Below are 19,862 nucleotides of genomic sequence, written 5' to 3'. Positions count from 1 at the left end.
GGTTTCATCTCTAAGTACTCCTTTTCTAATCCAAGGTCATGGAAAGTTACTCCCATGTGTTCTAAATGTTATGGTTTCATCTCTTACTTTTAAATCTATGATCCACTTAAGAGTTAATTTTTGTATTTGGTAAAAGAATGGTGCCTGACTTCATTTTTTTACGTGTGCTTATACAGTTATACGAGCACCATTTGTTGGAAAGACTTTTCCCACATTTTTATTTATTTATTGGCTGTGCTGGGTCTTCACTGTGGCTCAAGAGCTTCTCTGGTTGTAGCACATGAGCATGGTTGCCCAGTGGCATGTGGGATCTTGGTGCCCCAACCAGGGCTCAAACGCACATCCCTTGCATTAGGAGGCAGATTCTTTACCACTGGGCCACCAGGGAGGTCCCTGGTGAGATGACTATTTGCCCGTTGAATTGTCCCACTTTCCCCTTTAAACATTTTTTTGAGGAATGATGTATTTAAAGCACCCAGATCCTCAATGTACACCTCAGTGGATACTTACATATCACATACACTCTGTAACCACCATCCAGATTGAGATATAGAACATTTCCAGCCACCAGAAGTTTCGCTTCTGCCCTCTTCCACTCACTGCCACCCCCACTCCAAAAGAAACCACAGTTCTGACTTGTATCCCATAAAGTCTTTCCTGTTGTTGAACTTTAGAATCATATAGTATATGCTCTTTTAGTTCTTTCACTGAACATTATATATGTGAGCCTCATCTACAGCCTGAGATTCTTTTCCATTGTTCTGTAGTACGCCACCATAAGAATACAGATTCTTTACCACTGGTGCCACCTGGGAAGCCCATAGAATATATTACAATGTCCCGTAGAGTCAATTCCTGTAATGTATTCACTGTCCCGTAATAGACGTTTGAGTTATTTTCAGGTTTGGGCTATTTTGAAGAAAGGAGATATGAGCATTCCTATACTTGCCTTTCAGTGAACCCATGTATTCGTTTCTGCTGCTGCTGCTGCTGCTGCTAAGTAGCTTCAGTCGTGTCCGACTCTGTGCGACCCCATAGACAGCAGCCCACCAGGCTCCCCCCGTCCCTGGGATTCTCCAGGCAAGAATACTGGAGTGGGTTGCCATTTCCTTCTCCAGTACATGAAAGTGAAAAGTGAAAGTGAAGTCGCTCAGTCATGCCTGACTCTTAGCGACCCCATGGACTGCAGCCTACCAGGCTCCTCCGTCCATGGGATTTTCCAAGCAAGAGTACTGGAGTGGGGTGCCATTGCTTTCTCCATTTGTTTCTGGGTGTGCATCTAAGAATGGAATTGCTAGGTCACTGGGTAGCCATGTGGTGAGCTCTAGACAGGGAAGCCTGGCGTGCTGCAGTCCATGGGGTCGCAAAGAGTCGGACGTGACTGAGAGACTGAACTGAACTGGACTGAACTGAGATACTGCCAGTTTTCAAAGGGCTTGTACTAACTTATACTCACATTAGCAATGTGAGCATTTTCATTGTCCTTCGTCATAGTCAGTGGTATTGGCAATCTTTTACATTCTGGCTACTCTGGTAGGTGTATAGTGGGGTCTTGTGTGGTTTTAATTTGCATTTCCCTGATGACTAATGATACTGATGCCTTTTCATCTGCTTTTTGGAAGCATTCTTTAAAGTCATTGTCCCATTCTTGAATTGAGTTGTGTTTTCCGTATTTATTTGTAGCAGCTCTTTATATACTATGGATGTGTCTTTTATTGGAGAAAAAAATACATATATATATAATAGCAAATATGTTCATATAATCTATGGCTGGCCTTTCAGTTCAGTTCAGTTCAGTTGCTCAGTCGTATCCGACTCTTTGCAACCTCTCAATGGTATTATCTTTTTAGTATTAATTATTTAGCTATGCTGGGCTTTGACTGTGGCACCTCATCCTCTGCTGCCCCCTTCTCCTTTTGCCTTTATTCTTGCCCAGCATCAGGATCTTTTCCAATGAGTTGGCTTTTCACATCAGATGGTCAAAGTACTGAAGCTTCAGTTTCAGCAGCAGTCCTTCCAATGAATGTTCAGGGCTGAATTCCTTTAGGATTGACTGGTTTGATTTCCGCGCAGTCCAAGGAAGTCTCAAGAATCTTCTTCAGCACCATTATTTGAAAGCATCAGTTCTTTGGCAGTCAGCCTTCTTTATGGTCCAGCTCTCACATCCATACATAACTACTGGAAAGACAGTAGCTTTGACTATACAGACCTTTGTTGGCAAAGTGATGTCTGTGTTTTTTAATATGCTGTCTAGGTTTGTCATAGCTTTCCTGCCAAGGAGCAAACGTCTTTTAATTTCATGGCTGCAGTCGCTGTCCAAAGTGATTTTGGAGCCCAAGAAAATAAAATCTGTCACTGCTTCCACTTTTTGCCCTTCTATTTGCCATGAAGTGATGGGACTCGGTGCCACGATCTTAGTTTTTTGAATGCTGAATTTCAAGCCAGCTTTTTTACTCTCCTCTTTCACCCTCTTCAAGAGGCTCTTTAGTTCCTCTTCACTTTCTTCCACTAGAGTGGTATTGTCTGCATATCTAAGGTTGTTGATATTTTCTCCTAGCAATCTTGATTCCAATTTGTGATTCATCCAGTCCAGCATTTCACATGACGTACTCTAAGTTAAATAAGCAGGGTGACAATATACAGCCTTGACGTACTCCTTTCCCAATTTTGAACCAGTCAGTTGTATATCCTGTTCTAACTGTTGCTTCCTGACCTGCATACAAGTTTCTTGGGAGGCAGGTAAGGTGGTCTCATACTCCAGTCTCTTTAAGAATTTTCCACAGTTTGCTGTGATCCACACATTCAAAAGCTTTAGCATAGTCGGTAAAGCAGAAGTAGATGTTTTTCGATCCAATAAGTGTTGGCAATTTGCTCTCTGGTTCCTCTGCCTCTTTGAAACCCAGCTTGTACATCTGGAAGTTCTCGGTTCATGTAGCTACGTTGAAAGATTTTGAACATAACCTTGCTAGCATGTGAAATAAGCCCAGTTATATGGTACGGCAGCGTACAGCATCACAAAATCCACATCTGAGTCCTTCCCTGTTTCCTCACCCCACCTTTGTTATTTTACATTGAAAACATTTGGATAGTCAAGATTTATTCCCTCATCTTTTTGGGTTTTGGGGGGGACCATGCTATGCCTGTGACTTGTGGGATCTTAATTCCTCAACTAGGGACTAAACCCTGGGCCCTCAGCAGTGAAAAGCACCAAGTCCCAACCACTGGACCACCAGGGAATTCCCACCGTATCTTTTTAAAAAATATATGTTTATTTATTTTTGTACTGTGTTGGGTCTTAGTTACTGCATCGGGTCTTAGTTACTGCATCGGGTCTTAGTTTCAGCATGTGGGATCTTTCGTTGTGGCATGTGGAATCTAGTTCCCTGACCGAGGATCAAACCCAGGCCCCCTGCTTAGCGGGTGCAGGGGCTTAGCCACTGGACCACTAGGGAAGTGCCCCTCATCTTTCATAACTCTGTGCCAGGCACAAAGAATGACCATTCCAAACAGCTTTGTAGGTGCTAGGATGGAGGTAAGCGTAAAATGCCATAGGCGCGCAGAAGGGATCTCAGACCTACCTGGGGGTGGGTTGGAGGGGGTGTAGGCTGAGGATGAGTAAGGACAGCTTCCAGGAGGAGGTGATGAATGACCTCTGAGCTGAGTCTTAAGGAAAAGTGGTCTCTCCCATAAGGGTTTCCCAGGTTGTGTGCGCCAAGCTCCAGGAATTTCCCTGGATGGCCACGGGATTGCTCCTGCAGCCCATTTTCCTTAGGGAGTTCCCCTGGGTGTTGATGACTTAGACAGGCTTTGTTCAGGATCCTGAGTTGTGAGTGGTCCCTGGCAGTCACCCTGATTGACACATTGTCCTGTCACTGGCAGAAGGAAGCACCTGCTGGTTCTGAGGGTTTTGGAAGAAGCTTTGGAAGCCAAGTTCTGTGAGCCTCCCTGCCACCAAGCTCCTGACTCAGAACTCACCACTCTTGGCTTAAGGAACTTGACAGCGTCTGAATGGACGAAGCTGTTCAAACCAATCCTTCTGACGTTCTGGGCAGCTCCAGCCCTGCTCCCCTTCCCTGTCTGCGGGAGTGGGGAGGGCAGTCTTAATTTAGGGGTTGGAAATAGCAACATCAGAGTGAGGTTTTTGGCACTTAACACAACAGCTGGGCTGGTTGCAGCCCTTGGGTGACTCACTTCCTCTGTGTAGACAGCCACTGAGGGCATCCAGCCAGCTTCCCTGCCTCTGCTCTCCCATGACGCTTAGGCACAAAAAGACAGGGAGCACTTGAAATAGTGAAGAAAAAGAGCCAGAATTCATTCCCACGAGCCTCCTGACCCCCACCGCACTTCCGTCAGCCCAGTGAGCAACATCAGATTCAGGGAGATAGCAGAGAAGGAAGGGGCATGGCCTGGCTGCCTGGAGCCTTGGGGACCTGCTCAGAAATGGGACGTAAATGCAGAGGAGCTAGTGATATCTCTGGGTCTTGTCTGCCCATGCCTCCTCCATCTCAAACCCTACAAGCAGTGCTGAAAAATTCAACATCCCTTTAACAAATGGTGCTGGGACAACTGGTTATCCACGTGCATAAAGGTGGATCCTTTCCTCACACCATATACAAAAATTAACTCAAAACTGATCACAGATCTAGGCATAAAAGCTAAAACTGTAAACCTCTTTGCAGAAAACATAGGAGTAAATCTTTGTAACCTTGGCTTAGGCAATCTTTTTTTTTTTTAATGTTTATGTATTTATGTATTTGGCTGCATCGAGTCCTAGCCACAGCACGGGGAACCCTTTCGTTGCCACGTGCAGGCTGTTCACTGCGGCATGGGGGCTCTCTAGTTGCGGCATGCTGCCGTAGTTGCCCCGTGGCACATGAGATCTTAGTTCCCTGACCAAGGGTTGAACCCGCGTCACCTGCATTGGAAGGTGGATTCTTAACCACTGGTCCACCAGGGAAGGCCCCGGCAGTGGGTTCTTAAGTGTGATACCAAAAGCATAGAGACAAAAGAAAAAACAGATAAATTGGACTTCATCAAAATTTAAAAATTTTCTGCCTTAAAGAAAGTGAAAAGTGAAAGTGAAGTCGCTCAGTCATGTCTCTTTTCGACCCCATGGACTGTAGCCTACCAGGCTCCTCTGTCCGTGGGATTCTCCAGGGAAGAATACTGGAGTGGGTTGCCTTTCTCTTCTCCAGGGGATCTTCCTGACCCAGGGATTGAACCCGGGTCTCCCACATTGCAGGCAGACGCTTTAACCTCTGAGTTGCCAGGGAAGCCTTAAAGGGCACTATCAAAAAAGTTAAAAGGTAACTCACAGAACTGGAGAAATTATTTGCAGATCATGTATCTGATATGGGCCTAGTACCCCGAACTTAGAAAGAAACCTTGCAACTTGTATTTACTTCCTAGGGCTTCTTGTGAGAATTAAATGAATTAATATATATCAAGCTTTTAGTCCAGTTCCTGGCTCCAAGCGTTAGCTTTCATCATCCTCCTCATCATTATTTTTTAAATAGACTTTTTAAAATATCTTAAAATTTTTTTTTCAACTTTATTGAGTATAATTTACAAAGTTGTAAGATATTTATAGTATTTTTGTGATGGTTTGATATATGATTGATTATTCTGTGAACGGAGAAGGCAATGGCACCCCACTCCAGTACTCTTGCCTGGAAAATCCATGGACAGAGGAGCCTGGTAGGCTGCAGTCCATGGGGTCGCTAAGAGTTGGGCACGACTGAGCCACTTCACTTTCACTTTCATGCATTGGAGAAGGAAATGGCAACCCACTCCAGTGTTCTTGCCTGGAGAATCCCAGGGACGGGGGAGCCTGGTGGGCTGCCCGTCTATGGGGTCGCACAGAGTCAGACACGACTGAATCGACTTAGCAGCAGCAGCAGCTTCTGTAACAAAGGACTATACACTGGATGGCCTGCAAACACAGAAATGTATTATAGTGGTCACCCCTGATCCACAGGGATATGTGCTAAGATCCCCAGTGGATGCCTGAAACTGGATAGTACCAAACCCTACATATACTATATTTTTTCCCATACACACATACCAATGATAAAGTTTCATTTATAAATTCGGCACAGTAAGGGCCATCCCTAGTGGTCCAGTGCTTAGGATTTCACCTTCCAACACAGCGGGTGCAGGTTCAATCCCTGGTTGGGAGGCTAAGGTCCCACATGCCTGGTGACCAAAAAATCAAAACAGAAAACAGAAGCAATATTGTAACAAACTCAATAAAAACTCTGAAAACGGTCCACATCAAAAAATCTATTAAAAAAATTAGGCACAGTAAAAGATGAACAATAATAAAATAGAGCAGGTATAACAGTGTTCTGTAATAAAAGTTACGTGAATGTGACCTCTCAGCCCCCCGAATATCTTACTATACCAATGTAATGCCTTTTCCATCTTAACTTTAAGCACTTATTCATGTGCTGTGGGTATAGCTTCTGTAGTTTGAGGTGCAGCAACAAAGCTGGCACAAATTTATTTTTCCTTCTTCATAATCTCACAGATAGAAGACCCTTTCTTACCGTACATCTTAACAACTTTTGAATATCCTTTATTTCTTTCCTTATTTAGTCAAGAACTTTTACTGTGTTACTTAAAGAAAGCACTTTACGGCTTCTCTGGCAGATCCGAATTGCCAGCATCACTCATCTTGTGCTTTGGGGCCCTTATTAAGTAAATCAGGGTTCCATGAACACAAGCAGTGTGATACCACGGTGGACGATCTGATAACCAAGAGGGCTACTAATGAAGTGACTGATAGTGGGATAAAGGGGTGATTCACGTCCCAGGCAGGATGGAGAAGGACGATGAGAGGTTTCATTACACTACTCAGAAGGGTCACAGTGCAAAACTTGTGAATGGTTTATTTCTGGAATTTGCCACTTAATGGCAAATTAAGTTGGCTGTGGGTAACTGAAACCATAGATAAGGGGCAACTGGTGTATCTGATGGTTCTGGAGGCCAGAAGTGCACGGTCCAGATGCTGGCAGGGTTGGTTCCTTCAGGAGATTCTGAGGAAGAATCTGTTCCACGCCTTTCTCTCAGCCTGTAGTGTCGCCAGCAGCCCTGGGCACTCCCCGGCTTGTAGACACATCACTGCAGGCCCTGCCCCTGTCACCACACGGGGCTCTCCCTCTGGATCTCTGGCTTGGCTCGGTGTTCTCTGCGTGTTCTCTTTTCTCCTCTTATAAGTAGATCGGTCACATTGGGTGAAGGGCCCACTGTACCCCAGTATGACCTCATCTTAACACATTTGCAACAACTCTACTTTCCAGATAAGGTCACATTCTAAGGTACTGGGGGGTAGGATTCCAGCATATCTTTTGCAGGGTTGTCGGGGGGACACACACAGTTCAACCCATAACACGACAAAAGAACAAATAAACCAATTTGAAAATCGGCAAAGGATTTGAATAGACCTTTCTCCAGAGAAAATATACAAATGACCAATAAGCGTATGAAAACATGCCCAGTGTTTTTAGACATCAGAGAAATGCAAATAAAAAGCATAAGTGTGCACTGCATATTATAGCCATACACTCATCTGACTATAATCAAAAATACAGATAATAATGATGGAGAGGATGTGGAAAAATTGGAACCCTCATACATTGCTGGTGGGAAGGTCAAATAGTACAGCCACTTAGGAAAACAGCTTGGAAATTCCTCAAATGTTAGACGTAGTTATCATCAGTTGAGTTCAGTTGCTTAGTTGTGTCCAGCTGTTTGTGACCCCATGGACTGCAGCATGCCAGGCTTCCCTGTCCATCACCAACTCCCAGAGTGTGCTCAAACTCATGTCCATTGAGTCTGTGATGCCATCCAACCATCCCATCCTCTGTCATCCCCTTCTCCTCCCGCCTTCAATCTTTCCTAGCATCAGGGTCTTTTCTAATGAGTCAGTTCTTCACATCAGATGGCCAAAGTATTGGAGCTTCAGCATCAATCCTTCCAATGAATATTCAGGATTGATTTCCTTCAGGGTTGACTGGTTGGATCTCCTTGCAGTCCAAGGGACTCTCAAGAGTCTCCTCCAACACCACAGTTCAAAAGCATTAATTCTTCGGCACTCAGCTTTCTTGCTTTCTTTATGGTCCAACTCTCACATCCATACACGGCTACTGGAAAAACCATAGCTTTGACTAGACGGACCTTTGTTGGCAAAGTAATGTCTCTGCTTTTTAATATGCTGTCTAGGTTGGTCATAGCTTTTCTTTCAAGGAGCAAGCGTCTTTTTTATTTCATGGCTGCAGTCATCATCTGCAGTGATTTTGCAGCCCAAGAAAATAAAATCTCTCACTGTTTCCACTGTTTCCCCATCTATTTGCTAGAAAGTGATGGGACCAGGTGCCATGATCTTCATTTTTTGAATGCTGAGTTTTAAGTCAGCATTTTCACTGTCTTTCACTTTCAAAAAGAGGCTTTTTTAGTTCCTCTTAGCTTTCTGCCATAAGGGTGGTGTCATCTGCATATCTGAGGTTATTGATATCAGCAATCCTGATTCCAGTTTGTGCTTCACCCAGCCCAGCGTTTCTCATGATGTACTCTGCATATAAGTTAAATAAGCAGGGTGACAATATACAGCCTTGACGTACTCCTTTCCCGATTTGGAACCAGTCTGTTGTTCCATGTCCGGTTCTAACTGTTGCTTCTTGACCTGTATACAGGTTTCTCAGGAGGCAGGTAAGATGGTCTGGTATTTCCGTGTCTTGAAGAATTTTTCACAGTTTGTTGTGATGCACACAGTCAAAGGCTTAGCATAATCAATGAAGCAGATGTTTTTCTGGAATTCTTTTGCTTTTTCTATGATCCAACAGATGTTGGCAATTTGATCTCTGGTTCCTCTGCCTTTTCTAAATCCAGCTTGAACACCTGGAAGTTCTCAGTTCACGTACTGTTGGAGCCTGGCTTGGAGAATTTTGAGCATTACTTTACTAGTGTGTGAGATGAGTGCAATTGTGCGGTAGTTTGAGCATTCTTTGGCATTGCCTTTCTTTGGGGTTGGAATGAAAACTGACCTTTTCCAGTCCTGTGGCCACTGCTGAGTTTTCCAAATTTGCCGGCATATTGAGTGCAGCACTTTCACACATCATCTTTTAGGATTTGAACTAACTCAGCTGGAATTCCATCACCTCCACTAGCTTTGTTTGTAGTGATGCTTCCTAAGGCCCAGTTGACTTCGTATTCCAGGATGTCTGGCTGTAGGTGAGTGATCACACCATCATGGTCATCTGGGTCATTGAGATCTTTTTTGTTATTATATTATCCATCAATTCCACTCCTAGGTGTGTACCAAGAGAATAGAAAACATGCATCCACAGAAAAACTTATACATCAAGGTTCTCTGCAGCATTATTCATAATTGCCAAAAAGCACAAAACTACTCATATGTCCATCCTCTGAGGAGTGGATATATAAAACATGATAAATCCATAATTGGAATATTAATTGGTAATAAAAAGGAATGAAGTAATGATACATGCCAGGACATGGATAAACCTTGAAAACATCATGCTAAGGGAAAGAAACCAGTTTCAAAAGACCACATGTTGTTAAATTTCGTTTATACATATTCAAAATGGGCAAACCCAAGGAAACAGAGGGGGTTTCCCAGGTGGTGCAGGGGTAAAGAATCTGTCTGTGATGCAGAGACACAAGAAAGGTGAGTTTGATCCCTGGGTTAGGAAGATTCCCTGGAGGAGGAAATGGCAAGCCACTGCAGTATTCTTGCCTGGAGAATCCCATGGACAGAGGAGCCTGGCAGGCTACAGTCCATGGGGTCACAAAGAGTTGGACACAACCGAGTCCTCACACATGGAAACAGAAAGTAGATTACTGACTGCCTAGAACTGGAGTGGTTGAGGGTAAACAGGGAGTGGCTGCTGATGGGGCTTCCTTATGGAACAATGAAAATGTTCTAAACATAGATTGTGCTGATGGTTGCACAACTCCATGAATATGCTGCTGCTGCTGCTGCTGCTGCTGCTGCTGCTGCTAAGTCGCTTCAATCGTGTCCGACTCTGTGCGACCCCATAGATGGCAGCCCACCAGGCTCCCCTGTCCCTGGGATTCTCCAGGCAAGAACACTGGAGTGGGTTGCCATTTCCTTCTCCAATGCATGAAAGTGAAAAGTGAAAGTGAAGTCGCTCAGTTGTGTCCAACTCCTAGCGACCTCATGGACTGCAGCCCACCAGGGCCCTCCGTCCATGGGATTTTCCAGGCAAGAGAACTGGAGTGGGGTGCCATTGCCTTCTCCGATGAATATGCTAAAACTACCGAATTACACACTTTTTTTTTTTTTTTTTTTTTTTTGGTCACATCATGCTAGATCTTAGTTCCCCAATCAGGGATGGAACCCACTCCCCCTGCAGTGGAAGGGCAGGGTCGTAACCACTGGACTTCCAGGGAAGTCCCTGAATTATACACTTTAAATGGTTTAATCTTATGGTGTGAATCGTGTCTCAATAAAGGTGTTTTTAAAAACAAACGAACCTGCCTTTCCTTCTTTCCCAATAGAAAAGCAAGAGCTGGATCTCAGAAGATGACTTCTACCGGCCTCCCCGGGAACAGCCCAGACAGAGTCCTTCTGATGCTGCCACAGCTTCTCCCAGAGAGATTCCTGAGTCAAGGCCTGGCCTCCTTGTGCAAGAACCAAGACGAAGCTGCTCCATGGAGGCCTTAGACAAAGCTTGCGCACCTTCCCCAGGAAGCGGGAGAAGCAGGGCCGCCCTGCCGCCACCGGAACACAGGAACTTCAGGGTGGTGCATCGACGGCAGATGGGTAGGCAGCTTTGCGGGCTTCCGGTGCCGCACTGCGCATGAGCAGTGCCTTTCGGACAGCAGTTCTTTTGCGTTACTGATTGGGTGGTATCTTCTCCCAAGAAAAACCTCATCCCAAAATGTAATAAGGAGCACCCTTGCAGAGTAATTCAGGAAGGCATTTCGGGAAGAGTACTGTATTTTCTCATAAAATCTTTTTTTTAATTTTTATTGGAATATAGTTGATTTACTATGCCGTGTTAGTTTCAGGTGTACCGCAAAGTGAATCAGCCACACAGATACATCCACTCTCAAACTCTTAAGACAGTAATGCTCAAAACTGCCTGCAGAGTACACGAGTACTGTTTCATACATGAGAATGGAAAATAACTTCCCTGAAACTCTCCTGTAAATCTTAATGATTATCCATAGATTATATGTAAGATACATAAAATAATCTTAGGAGTATGACCCCAGAAGGAAAGCCCCGCCCGCCTCTTGAAGGCTCAGATGTTCCAGCTGCTCCTCCCTAAGGCCCTTCTCGCAGATGGTTTATTTAGCAGCTCTGGTGGGGTTTTCAGATCTGCCGTTTGTTCAGTGTCCTCTGTGTGCAGTTCACAAGGAGGCCAGCTCGACCTCCACATCCTATGAAATTCCGTAAAGCATTGAACAACCATAACCTAATTTTTCTGTAACCCTCAGAAACAAACAAATGTGCAAGTGTGTGCTAGGGTCAGTCTGTTTGTCGCCTCATTCTCTGTTTGCAGTGACCCAGCAGCAATGGCACCCCACTCCAGTGCTCTTGCCTGGAAAATTCCACGGACGGAGGAGCCTGGTAGGCTGCGGTCCATGGGGTCGCTAGGAGTCAGACACTAAGAGTCGGACTGAGTGACTTCACTTTCACTTTTCACTTTCACGCATTGGAGAAAGAAATGGCAACCCACTCCAGTGTTCTTGCCTGGAGAATCCCAGGGACGGCGGAGCCTGGTGGTCTGCCGTCTATGGGGTCGCACAGAGTCGGACATGACTGAAGCGACTTAGCAGCAGCAGCAGCAGCAGCAGAGGATGCTGGCTGGGTTTCTGGGGCCCTGGTTCAGGGAGTCTGGGCACAGCCCTGGTTTCCATGCCACCTCCTCTTAGGTTTTTCTTTCAGCGCATGTGATGGTTACAACCATACCAGAGAAGGTGTGCTTTATGCCTGTATCATCAGGTACCCGGAAGGATAGGAAGACCCTACACAATGATTTGAAATCTCTAAGGCTAGTCCAAGCTGGGAGAGAGAATTGTGTGTCCTTTGGACCCCCTTGTTCAGGAAGATGGCTAGCCCCCAGGGATCAGGGAGCCTTGGGCTGTGTGTGGTACACACACTCCCTACTCAACAGATACTTATTGGGCACCTGCGATGTGCCAGGTGCTATTCTAGGTGCTGGGGACACAACAGGAAACCAGGCCAGGTCCTTATCTTCATGGGAGTTGTATTCTAGTGTGAGAGACAGGAAATAAGCAGATGAACAAGTAAACATATAGTGGGGCGGGTGATCATTCCTGTGGGGAATAGTAAACTGGGAGGTGGGCAGGGTACTGTTTCATAAAGGATGGCCAGGGACTTCCCTCATGGTCCAATGGTTAAGACTCCACACTTTGACTGCTGGGGCCCACGTTCAATCCCTGTTCAGGGAATGAAGATCCTGCAAGCTGCACAGCACGGCCAGAAAGTGAATAAATAAAGGCTGGCCAAGGGAGGCCTCACAAATTAGGTGACATTTGAGGAGACTGGAAAGGTGGGGAGAGAGGCACAAGGCGATCGTTGTATTTCAAGCAGGGAGAACGTGTGCAAAGGCCCTGCGACAGGAACATGCTTGATGTGTCCAGTAAGCAGCAGAGACCAGAGTAGCTGGAACAGAGGAGATGGGAAGGGGGTGGCTAGAGATGAGGTCAGAGTGATGGGGGCCTCGTGGGCCACAGTAAGGACGTTGGCTTTTGCTCTGAGAGAGACGTGATCTGACTCTGGGGACTCTCCAGGGGAGTCATCCTGGCTCATTTCTTGAGGGGCTTCAGGGGGACATAGACCAGTCAGGAGGCCACAGCCATAAGCCCAGCCAGAAATGATGGTGGACCAAGCCCCTGTGAGAGTGGTGGAGGCGGTGAGAAGTGGAGAAAGGCTCTGGGTATACCAAGAGGATTTGCTGATAGATTAGATGTGGGGTGTGAAAGGAAAAAAAAAAATCAAGGATAGCTCCCAAGTTTTTGGCCCAAGCATCTGGGAGGATGAAGTTTGCCATTTTACTAGACGAAGAACATCAGGAGAGAAGTGGGTTTGGAGTGGGAGAATCAGGAACACGTTTTTGGACGTGTCAACTTTGAGAAGCCTATTAGACATACACGGAGCAGATGGAGATTGGAATCTAAAGCTCAAGGGCGAGGTCCAGGCTGGAGATGAAAACTGAGGAGTTGTTGGCATAAAGCCCCAAGACCAGGGAAGACCAGCTTGGAAAAGTGGGTATTAGTAGAGAAGAGAACCAGGGCCAAGCCCAGGGCCTCCATGAAGAGGCCAGTGAGAGGAGGGAGCATCTGGGAGACAGGAGAGGGGGACCAGTGCTGGCAGAGAAGACCCCAGGAAAGGGGGGCTCTGCTGTGTGCCGTGATGCTGATGGGCCAGGCCAGATGGGAACCAACGACTAGCCTTAGGACTTGGCAACAAGGAGGGCCTGGTAGCCTTGCCAAGGGCAGATTCTGTGGACTCGGGACAGAAGGCTGCTCGGAGGACGTTCAAGAAAGAATAGAAGGAGGGAGTCCCAGAGACATTCCCACGCCTCCTCAGGGGGGTTTCTGTAAAGGGGACAGAGACCCAGGGTGGTAATTAGAGATGTGAGTAGAGTCGAGAGATATTTTTAATGCTGGGAGAAATAACAGCGAGTTTGTGGGCTGATGGGAATGATCCAGGAGAGAGGGAGAAGACAGTGACGCAGGAGGGGCAGAAAAGATTGCTGGAGAGACGTCCTTGTCCTTGAGTAGGCGGGGTGGTGGTGGGGGGACCCCCTGCACAATTGCACAGATGGGAGGGTGGCCTCAGACAGAAGCACAGTCAGTTCATCCCCAGCGACGGGACTCAGAGTGTGGGTGCAGATGCTGGAAGGGGTGTAGTGAAGCGCACATGGAGGTGATTGTTGAAGTGCTTTTCTTTTCTCAGTGAAATTCAAGAATGCAGTCATCAGCTGGGGTGAGGGTAGGAGGGAGGCTCTCAAAATACGTTCCCATCCAGCCGGCGGTGGCCTATGTTCTCCGGGTGGTCACAGAGTCCACACCCACGACAGGACTCGGGCCCCGGATATTATCCAGGGTGGCGAAGGGGCAGACCTATCATCTAAAGCGCCTCTTTCTGCCTGCAGGGCTGTCCAACCCATTCCGGGGGCTCCTGAAGCTGGGCACAGTGGAGCGGCGGGGGGCCATGGGAATCTGGAAGGAATTCTTCTGCGAGCTCTCCCCACTGGAGTTGCGCCTCTTCCTCAGCGGCAAGGAGCGCACCTGCGTGGAGACCTGCTCACTGCTGCGCTGCGAGTCCGTGGGGCCGGCCCACAGCGACGGCCGCTTTGAGCTGCTCTTCTCTGGCAAGAAGCTGACCCTGCGCGCCTCGTCCCGGGATGAAGCCGAGGACTGGCTGGACCGGGTGCGCGAGGTGCTGCAGAAGTGCCGGCCCCTACAGGAGGACGACTGGGTGACCATCCAGTACCCAGAGGAGCCCGAGGACCCCCCAGAGGTCCCCCAGGGTGGCCACCCCGCCCCCTTGGACCTGCACATAGAGGCTGAAACCCCCCAGGGCCTGCAGTTCAACTGGTCCTTCTCCCAGGTGCCTGAGCCCAACGCTATCAAAGAGTCCCTTCTCTACCTGTACACGGACCGCACGTGGACGCCCTACATCTTCTCCCTGTCCTTGGAGTCCCTCAAGTGCTTCCGCGTGAGAAACAACGAGAAGATGTTAAGTGACAGCCACGGAGTCGAGACCATCCGCGATATCCTGCCGGACACGAGCCTCGGGGGCCCAGCCTTCTTCAAAATCATTACGGCCAAGGCCATCCTGAAGCTGCAGGCCGGGAATGCCGAGGAGGCTGCCCTGTGGAGGGACGTGCTACGCAAGGTCCTGGCGTCCTACCTGGAGACGGCCGAGGAGGCGGTGACCCTCGGTGGCAGTCTGGATGAAAGCTGTCAGGAGGTGCTGAAGTTTGCCACGCGGGAGAACGGCTTCCTGTTGCAGTACCTGGTGGCCATCCCCACAGAGAAAGGCCTCGACTCCCAGGGCTGCTTCTGTGCAGGTGCTGACTCCCTGTCCCCCACCTCCAGCCTGCCCGCACTGGGGTTCCTGCTCTAGGCTCTGCACTCCTTCCTGCTCCCCACAGGCGCCCCCATACTGCCTCGGGGATGTTGCAGCAAATTAGGCTGTTCCATGATCATATTATATTCTTCTGGAGCCAGGGCTTCAAATATTTTTGCAAGCTTTTACAAGTGTGCACAGGTATTTAATTACAAAAATAGGCTCATACTACTTACTGGCCAACAGAACTTTCTGTGACGATGACAATGTTCTAGAATCTGTGCCATCCAGTAGCGTAGCTACAAGCCACGTGTGGCTACTGCATATTTCGTGTGGCTTCCTGGTGTGGAAGGAAGTGAATTTTCATTTGGCTTTAATAATGTGTGTGTGTGCATGCTCAGTCGTGTCTGACTCTTTGCAGTCCCGTGGACTGCAACCCGCCAGGCTCCTCTGTCCATGGAATTTTCCAGGCAAGAATACTGGAGTAGGGTGCCATTTCCTCCTCCAGGGGATCTTCTCGACCCAGGGGCTTCTTCGACCCCATGGCTCCTGGGTCTCCCGCACTGGCAGGCGGATTTTTTACCACTGAGCCACCTGGGAAATCCTTTTTAATAATATATTTAAATGGGCACCTGTGGCTTGTGGCCACGATTTTAGACAGCTCAGCTATATCTATTGTTCTGCAGCTTGGCTTTAATCCAGTTAGGAATATGTTAGCACATTCTTCTGCGTCAGTACATCTGCTGTGTCATTAGCATCATCAGATCCAGTCCTCCCATGCCAGGCACTGGGCCAGATGCTTTCTTTGGATTGTCTCATTTAATCCTGACAACAACCCCGTTGGGATTTGTCTCTATTTATAGCTGAGGAAACTGAGTCACAGGACTGGTGAGTCCTGTCCCAGGTTCACACAGCGAGCGATGGTGGAGCCGGAAGAGGACTTAGTGGCCCCAGAACCTGTGCTCTTAGCCAGGCACCCACAGGGCCTCTCCACTCCCGTGCTTTCAAGGTTGCATGATACTCCCTTGCTCACATCCCATTTCTAGGTCTTCTCCTCAGTCCAGACACCCATTTCCTTCAGCCTGGGCCTTTCAGCTGAACTGTGAGGAGGTGGCCCTGCTGCACGGGGAGACGCAGCTGTGCGCCGTCTAGGAGCCGTCCCGTCAGGGTGGAGCATGTGGGACTGGAGGGGAAAGCCTGCTTCAAGCATCTGAAGGAAGTGGTCTGTGGTTGGTCCCCCTCCTCCTTCCACCCCCGGAGGATGGAGAAGCTATGCAGAGCAGAGCTTCTTGCAGAAAAAAGTCTTCAAGCCCCTGTTCACCCCTTGCCCTCCTCCCCCACCTGCCAGCCCCTAACACTCACACTTTGCCCTTTAACCCACGGGCTCCAGGTTCAGAGAGGAGGCCAGGCCCCCAGGGCTAGGAGGAGGGCTTCCCCACTGGGGATGTGGATGCTAGCAGGCAGCTTTCCCCACACCTGCCACCATTATCCCTCCCACCCCCACCAGCCCCAAGCCAGCCAGACTGAAACTGGGGAGCTTGGGCCTTCTTTCTGCCCACAGAGCTCTGTGGCCAGGCCACCAGCCTCTGACATCTGGCTTATATCTCATAGTTTACTTTCAAAACCTCATTTAAACTTTGTAATAACCCCACAAAGTAGCAAATAGTAGCTGAATTGGAACCTTGCAAAAATTCAGTGAGGGTCAGAATGAGACAGCGCATACACCAAGGAACCAGCCCTTCTAATCTCCAGGAGGCTGAAGGGACACCCCCTGGCCCTGTAGGAGGCAGGGCCTGTGCTCAGGATTTGAGCCCTGCCTCTGGTGCCCTGGGCACACCCTACTTTGATCCCTTCTGTCCCCTGCTTTGGGGGACTCCAGCAGAGGGACTGAAGCTGGGCCCTGTGCCCCATCCCGAGGTAACAGGCCCTGGCTTCAGGCCATGTCCACCACCTCTATGTCCAGCCCCATGTCCCCAGCTCCCTGCCGAGACTTTGACTCCCTGCTTCCATTTTTGGGCCCCAGTGGAGGGGTGAGCTTAGCGGAGGCTGGGATTGGTGGACAAGCCATGGAAACATTGAACAGAGGCAGTTAGGAATAAGAGAACGCGGGCTCTGCTCCAACCTGACCCAAACTTGACTCCAGCTGTGCACCCATTCGTGGTGTGAGTGAGCAGGTTTCCTAACCTCTCTGTGCATCAGTTTCTTCAGCTGGGAAACAGTGACAATAATTCTTAGTGTTTTGTCATAAAGGTTAATTACCAGAGTTGATTCTGATTGGTGGGAATATGAATGGCGGTTGTTTTTATCTTCATGCTCTCCTTTCTAATCGGGCCGCGTTCCCTAGCTAGCAGGCCCTTTGCCTCGGCAGCTCCTGTGTTGCTCAGGAGCTGACTCTGGCCCCACTGCTGCTCACCCTCCCCCTGTTCCTCTCCGCAGGCTGTTCCCGGCAGATCGGCTTCTCATTTGTGCGACCCAAGCTCTGTGCCTTCTCTGGCCTCTATTACTGTGACATCTGCCATCAAGACGATGTCTCAGTGATCCCGGCCAGGATCATCCACAACTGGGACCTCACCAAGCGCCTGGTAAGTCTTGAGCCCAGCCTGTCATAGCCATACAGCGCTGCTGAGTGACAGAGAAGGGCTCGCTCCTCTTTGCTGCTGCCATTCATATGTTTGGGGGAGTTTGGCTCTAGAGAAGCCAGGGTCACTAGTTTAGGCTCCATGATGTGGGGGAGCTGACCAAGAAAGTAATTTGGTGCTGGTCTACAGCCCCTGGGCAGAGCTCTGTCCATCCCTGCCTTGGTCCTCAGGTAGGAATCAGGATGGTTCACTGTAGTTCCCCATGGGCACAGATAAAACTGCTTAGAGCACCAGCATAGATAGATAGGCAGAAATAATAGAATAGATTAGATATAGAGGATGGATGGATGGGTTAGGTGGGTAGTTGCATGCATGGGTTGAAGGGTGGCTTGGTGGATGGATATGAATGGATGGATGGTAGATATGTGGATGGATGTATAGATGGGTGGATGGATGAACGTAGTTGGGTAGATAATGGATGGATGGATGGATGAATGGGCCAACCAGCTGCTACACTTCCCCTGGGAGCAGTCAACCTTTTCCAGGCATACAGGCGTCTACTTTTTGTTACATTTGGAATCATTCTGGGCTTATACTGCTTTATAACATGTTTGTTCAGTTAGTATTACATCTTAGATACTTTTTGATGTTCACCAAATGCTTTTAAATATGATGCATTCTGCAGTCTTTCAGATTTTCCTCTTCTTCAGCTGAGCTTATCTACTTACATAGCTGTGTTACCCTGAGCAAACTCTTCTGCTTCCCGTTTCCTTGTCCATGCTGCTGCTGCTGCTGCTAAGTCGCCTCAGTCGTGTCTGACTCTGTGCGACCCCGTAGACGGCAGCCCACCAGGCTCCTTGTCCGTGAAGGGGGGTTAATTACAGTGTCTGTCTCCGGGCAGTGAGGACTAAAGGAAACAGAACCCACCAGTCACTTAGATGGTGCCCCTTCCCTTTCCTAGGGCCTCACCTTCTGCCCCTAATTCATTCGGTCAGGGTCTGCCTCAAGAGGTGTGGACTCGGCTTTCTCCCAAAGGCACAGATTTCTGTTAAGACACAGAAACAGAGGAAACTTCTCTCAAGACCCAGGCCTGCCAGCCATGCTGTCTCTTCATATGTCCCCATCAGAGCCCAGAGAACATAATTCTCGGAACCTGTACCACCCTGGCCTCCACCCGCTGGGGATGGAAAACACCTGTTACCTTCACTTTGGTTCTCTTTCTCTTTTTTTGGCCGTGTTGCATATGGGATCTTAGTTTCCCCACCAGGGATCGAACCGGCACCCCCTGCATTGGAAGCACAGAATCTTCACCACTGGACCACATTAGCTTAGAGAAGTCCCAACATTAGCTTCACTTTGGCTTTTTATTGGTTACCTCATCCTCACCCCTGCCCTCGGTGTTATGTACTTAACTAACTACATGGAGAAAAGTAAACCTCAAGATGACCACAAGTACAAAGAACCCTCTGGTCATAAAACACCCTCAGCGTTTACAACGTCCAGATGCCTCTGTTGAGCCGTCTCCCTATTCACTGCTGTAATTTTGGTGCCACTTCCTTTTTCCAACTAGAAAATTCTAACAATTCCCTTGGCATACCTAAGGTCAGGAAGCATCCAACTCTCAAAGATGCTAGACCTGGGAAAGACAGGAAGGTTCAGAATAGAAAGTGGCAGGCTGGCAGGGTAGGGGCCCCTTGTCCACTGTCTGGCTGACCCACTTGTGCAAGGCCTGGCTGGCACTTGGCAGGATGTCAGCCCAAGCCTGGAGCTTCTCCCTTTGTCTGTCTCCTCCACAGCCGTGGGGGAGGAACAGTCCCAGGAGAGCTCAAAGCTCATGCCTGTCTGTGTACTTGGCAGTTTCCAGCGCGCATTCCTGCGTGTTATTTCATCTGGGCCTCACCCTAAGCCTGGGGCTGAGTTGTGGGACGGGCTGGGCAACAGCAGTCTGACCTGAGTCACTGACTCACCAGGCCTTTGCCAGTGGGATGCCTGTCGGCTGGGGGCTGGTTCCTCGGGGCTCTGGGAAATGGGGAAAGGTGGAGATACCAGTGAGGTGAGAAATGCTGGTTGAAGCCGGAAGAGCAGCCTTGGCCTAACAGTCTCCTCTGGCCCTGGCCCATCCCCCGGGGCCAGCGGACAGACGCTTGGACCACACAGGCACCCACAGAATCTGATGGCAACTCCCATTC

The 19,862-nt window shown here is 48.6% G+C and overlaps 1 protein-coding gene across 3 annotated transcripts in view; it reads left to right on the top strand.

The window, feature by feature from the left end:
* Positions 1 to 19,862, top strand: part of PLEKHM1 (pleckstrin homology and RUN domain containing M1) — a 55,450-nt gene that overhangs the window by 24,539 nt on the left and 11,049 nt on the right. For all 3 annotated transcript variants that reach the window (XR_011468010.1, XM_070389982.1, XM_070389983.1), the window contains 3 exons: positions 10,543 to 10,807; positions 14,175 to 15,095; positions 17,531 to 17,676. Coding sequence is in view for 2 of the 3 variants with exons in the window: in XM_070389982.1 (XP_070246083.1) it covers positions 10,543 to 10,807; positions 14,175 to 15,095; positions 17,531 to 17,676 (1,332 nt within the window). In the remaining variant the exon portion in view is untranslated. The remainder of the gene's footprint in view (positions 1 to 10,542; positions 10,808 to 14,174; positions 15,096 to 17,530; positions 17,677 to 19,862) is intronic.

Source organism: Bos mutus, chromosome 19 (assembly GCF_027580195.1).
Source record: "Bos mutus isolate GX-2022 chromosome 19, NWIPB_WYAK_1.1, whole genome shotgun sequence".
NCBI lineage: Eukaryota > Metazoa > Chordata > Mammalia > Artiodactyla > Bovidae > Bos > Bos mutus.
This window is presented reverse-complemented; position numbering and strand designations above follow the sequence as displayed.